Source organism: Asparagus officinalis, chromosome 3 (genome assembly GCF_001876935.1).
Source record: "Asparagus officinalis chromosome 3, Aspof.V1, whole genome shotgun sequence".
Taxonomy (NCBI): domain Eukaryota; kingdom Viridiplantae; phylum Streptophyta; class Magnoliopsida; order Asparagales; family Asparagaceae; genus Asparagus; species Asparagus officinalis.
The window spans coordinates 88780799-88784769 of NC_033796.1; the positions used below are offsets into that span (position 1 = coordinate 88780799).

The 3971-nt window shown below is 55.1% G+C and overlaps 1 protein-coding gene across 1 annotated transcript in view; it reads right to left on the bottom strand.

Annotated features, from left to right (window-relative positions):
- LOC109835409 (uncharacterized protein PHLOEM PROTEIN 2-LIKE A4-like) overlaps positions 3952-3971 on the bottom strand; it is a 1891-nt gene continuing 1871 nt past the window's right edge. Inside the window, exon 4 of the mRNA XM_020403384.1 lies at positions 3952-3963. Within this exon, the coding sequence (XP_020258973.1) occupies positions 3952-3963 (12 nt within the window). The remainder of the gene's footprint in view (positions 3964-3971) is intronic.

A 3971-nucleotide genomic window follows, 5' to 3' on the forward strand; every position in this document is an offset into this window, starting at 1 on the left:
TCCCGGGGAATGATGTCAAGGGGAAGCCCGCTCTCCCGTTAGGCGCGTGCGACCAGCCCGAAGTGGAGGCGAGGACAGCTAAAGAAGGAAGCACCATGACTCTTGACTGTGACGAGGGCGGGTTTAAGTCTGGTACGGTCTTCCTCTCATTCCATCATCAGGCGAAGTTTCTCATTTCGGGGAAGGCGCTGCTCGCGGGGTACCTCATGTTATGGCTGAAGAGGTGCGTAATCCCCACTCACTCCTTTGAGGCTCTTCCTGTGGAGGTTGTGTATCCGGCGGTTTGCCTAGCTTACGGGAAGTCTTATTCCCTGGTATCGGCGACGATATCGTGCATTCACCGGGGACTCCGCACTCTGACGGCCCAATTCTGCCGTGTGTCGGTCCTTGATGAGGGGGAAGGAGTAGTTATCAAAACTCCCAATCCTAGGGTGGGGTTACCGTACACCTATTTGATGGCGTGGTTCGTATACCACTGCGAATGTTTGATGAGCGCCCCGGCGGCGCTCCAGGGTGATAAGTTTGTCCCCTTCGTTCAGCGCTTGGAGAGGTGCTCTTGGAAATGCAAGGACATCCTTGATGCAAGGAAGACGCTCTCCCACTTCGGACATTATAATTTTCGCCGCTCCTTCCCTTATTTCAGCGGGGGCGGATATGGAGAATCTTTCAGGGATGCGCCGACGGCGGATCACTACATGGTCCTTACCCGTGGTGCCTTTCGCTAGTTGGTGAATATCCGATCGGGATATCATGTTCTGAGAATGGGCCCTACATGCTATCTCGAGCCATACATCCCCTGCAGGTTCGCCCGCCAGTTTGGGTCCCCCGGCGGGTCCCCCCGCCAGTTTGGGTACGATCAATTGTATGTGGGCAATGCCAATCCCCACCTAAACTTCGAAGGAGGATTGGTTGACGGAGCTCGGGGATGGTTCTGGACCCATGCTGGAGGCACCCAAGCCCGCTTTGAGTTGCCCGCGAAGGACCGCGATTTACACCACAATCCTGCCAATTTCTGGTTCCAGAACTCATGTCTGGTGGAACGCGATCGTCCTGTCAGGGGTCCTCTCCGTTCTTCGAGGCGAAAGGGCCACCAAACTGCTAGGGAGTTGTTCTCGGAAGATCCAGTTGAGGATACCGAGGGTTTTGATGCTGGTTTGGACGAATCTGAGGTTCCCGAGGTTCGAACTCCAGTCCAGAGTCCGACAATCGGACAAATGGGGGCGCCGCTTCTGTCTCCGAGTAGCTCGCTTCTCTCGAAGCGTCAGCGGGAGGCAGTGGCTGAGAGTTCCCGAGCGGGGGCGGCTAAGAAGGTCCGTCGTGATGAGATGGCGGAAACCGTCCGAGCGGCGGAAGGTCAGGATGATGTTCCCCAGGTGGGTATCCCCGGAGCGGCGACGTCTGGAGTTGTGCTGCCCGTCTCTTCTGCTGCATCGGGGGCGGCTCTGGCGACTACGAGAGACGCTCCTCCGCGATCTAGCGAGAGGCTACCGACGGGAGCTCCAGCGGCTTCTGTGTCCGCATCAGGAGGTAATTTTTCTTTTGCAATATCGTCTTTGATCGCAACGATGATCTCATACCTTTTGACATTGGTATTGGACCTATGCAGGTGCGATTGAGGAGGTGATCCCCATTCCTTCCGACGAGGAAGGGGAGGCTAGAGATGAGGAGGGGCCCACCGGCTCGGGTAAGCGTGTGTTTTAGCATTACTTTTCTTCCCGTACCCGACTGTTAGTAGGGTCCCTTTCGAGGGGTCTTTGTTAACCTCTTTCTGTGCATTTGTAGTTGACCCTAACCGCGAAGTCGCAGGTGAGGAGGATCCTCACTCTTGGGCGAATCGCTCATCTGAGGCGGGCGAATCTGAGGAGGATGACAATGTCTCAGTTCACGCTCCTCCGGAAGCGTCGGCTGGGGGTCATTCATCGGGGCGAGAGTCTCCGCTTCAACGGGAGGCCCCCATTCTGCAGGTGACCATTTCTCCGTCGACGGCGGCCGTTGACGTTGTGACCACTGCACCGAGGGTGTCATTGGTCGCAGCGGCTCCGGTGGTGCCCGTTACCACTTCTACGGTTATGGCTACAGGTACCTCGACCGTGATTTCGTCCACGGCGGAGGAGGTCGCCCTCTCTCCCTTGGAACGCTGGCGAAAAACGCAGGTGGAGCGAGCTCTGGCGAATTTCGAAGATACTTTGGCCCACTGCACCCGGCTGGTCTTAGAGGAGAATTGTCCCTTCGAAGAATTCAGGGAGGTTCTTGAACACGATGCGTCCTTCTTGCGTAAGAGGCTCGGCGCCGCCGCGGCGAGGCCCTATTTTCAGCGTCTGAACGAAGTGGAGGGGGCTGTTCGGCAGCTGCTCGCTCTTCGTGCGGAGAGTTCCACTCTTGTTGATCTCGCCTCCCGTGAAGTTCGAGTAGCTTTGGCGGATCGCGATCGCCGCCTGAACGAGAACATGGCGCTAGAGTTAAAACTGTCGGCAGAGTCGGAGCAGGTCAGAGCCGAGGATGCACAAGTGGCCCGCGAGGAAGAAACGGTCGATAATCAGTTCTCCCGACTTTCCTTCGAAGTAGAGAGGCTGAAACAGGTTGTAGCCGAAGCACAGGCTGCCCTGGCCGTTCAAGAGAAGGCTCGCGATCACGTGGCAAAGGAGTTGGAGGGCGTAAAGTCTCGCCGGCGATTGACTGCTGGCTCCGTTGCAGAGAAGGATCGAGCTCTCAAGGATGTCAGAGAGGTTATTCAGGATTTGATCTCATGCACGGAGGAAGATATTCGTCGAGAGGTCCTGAGGAGGCTTGAGCTTCGCCATGCTGAAGAAATTCGTGGGGCGGAACTGAAGTTGAAATCCCTGTAGTTCGCCTTTAGTTTTCTGCTTGTAATAGGACTTCTTTCTCATGAATGAAATTGTCCCTTTTGTTTCTTGGCTTATTGTCATTTACGTGTGTGCTCCATTTTCGTAATCATGCATTGGTCAGAATTTGGTCGTAAGAGAACCTTTTGCGCTGTAGGTTTATTTCGATTGCAGGCGAATTCGGCCCGCAGGCGGATTTGCAGATGCTAAGGGCAATCCTGACTCTGATCGGGTTACGCATTTAGCAGGCCACGTGTTAATCTACGTGTACGCCGGTTAAGGAGACGTGGGATAGCCGCCTCGCATTAAATGCGAGGTAGTGGGCCTCTCCGTTCCCCACGTCCGATTTGAGCCGTTTGTTGAAGATCGTGCTCAAGGAACTGCCAGATCTTGTCCGTCCAGATCCGATCTGTTCGGTCTTGCTCTTTAACTGCTTTAACCCTGAACGGTCTAATCAAGTACTGAGTAACCGCCTAGGACTCTTAGGGTATTTAACACCCTAACTCTTCCTCGAGAGGGCCCATCGTCTTCCTCAGAGTAAACCCGAACTTCTTCTTCCTCATACTCCCAATGGCGCCGAAGGTGAAGAGAGTCGTTTCCAAGAAAAGGAAAGAGCCTGGTTCTTCAGGTGCTGCCGAAGCCGTCGCGGCTGAAGGTATCTTCTTGCTTCGACTTTCGTGTGAGTTTAGTAGGTATTCCTCCCCCAATTGTTCCCTGTATCGCTTGTTGCGTCTTACAGGTCGAGAGGAGGTGCCGGCTGCCGAGGAGCATGCGGCCGATCCCATTCTGATTTCAGACGACGAATCTGAAGGCCGTGCGAACTCCGCTGCTCCCGCCTAGGACTCTTAGGGTATTTAACACCCTAACTCTTCCTCGAGAGGGCCCATCGTCTTCCTCAGAGTAAACCCGAACTTCTTCTTCCTCATACTCCCAATGGCGCCGAAGGTGAAGAGAGTCGTTTCCAAGAAAAGGAAAGAGCCTGGTTCTTCAGGTGCTGCCGAGGCAGTCCCTCTATGATCGCGTGGCCGATTTACGGCGATCAGGTGAAAACCATCTCGCTACCCGTTGCGTGCGTGAACTCCGTCTCTTGGAGCCACGCATGATGGTGCTAGAGGACTTGCTACGGGG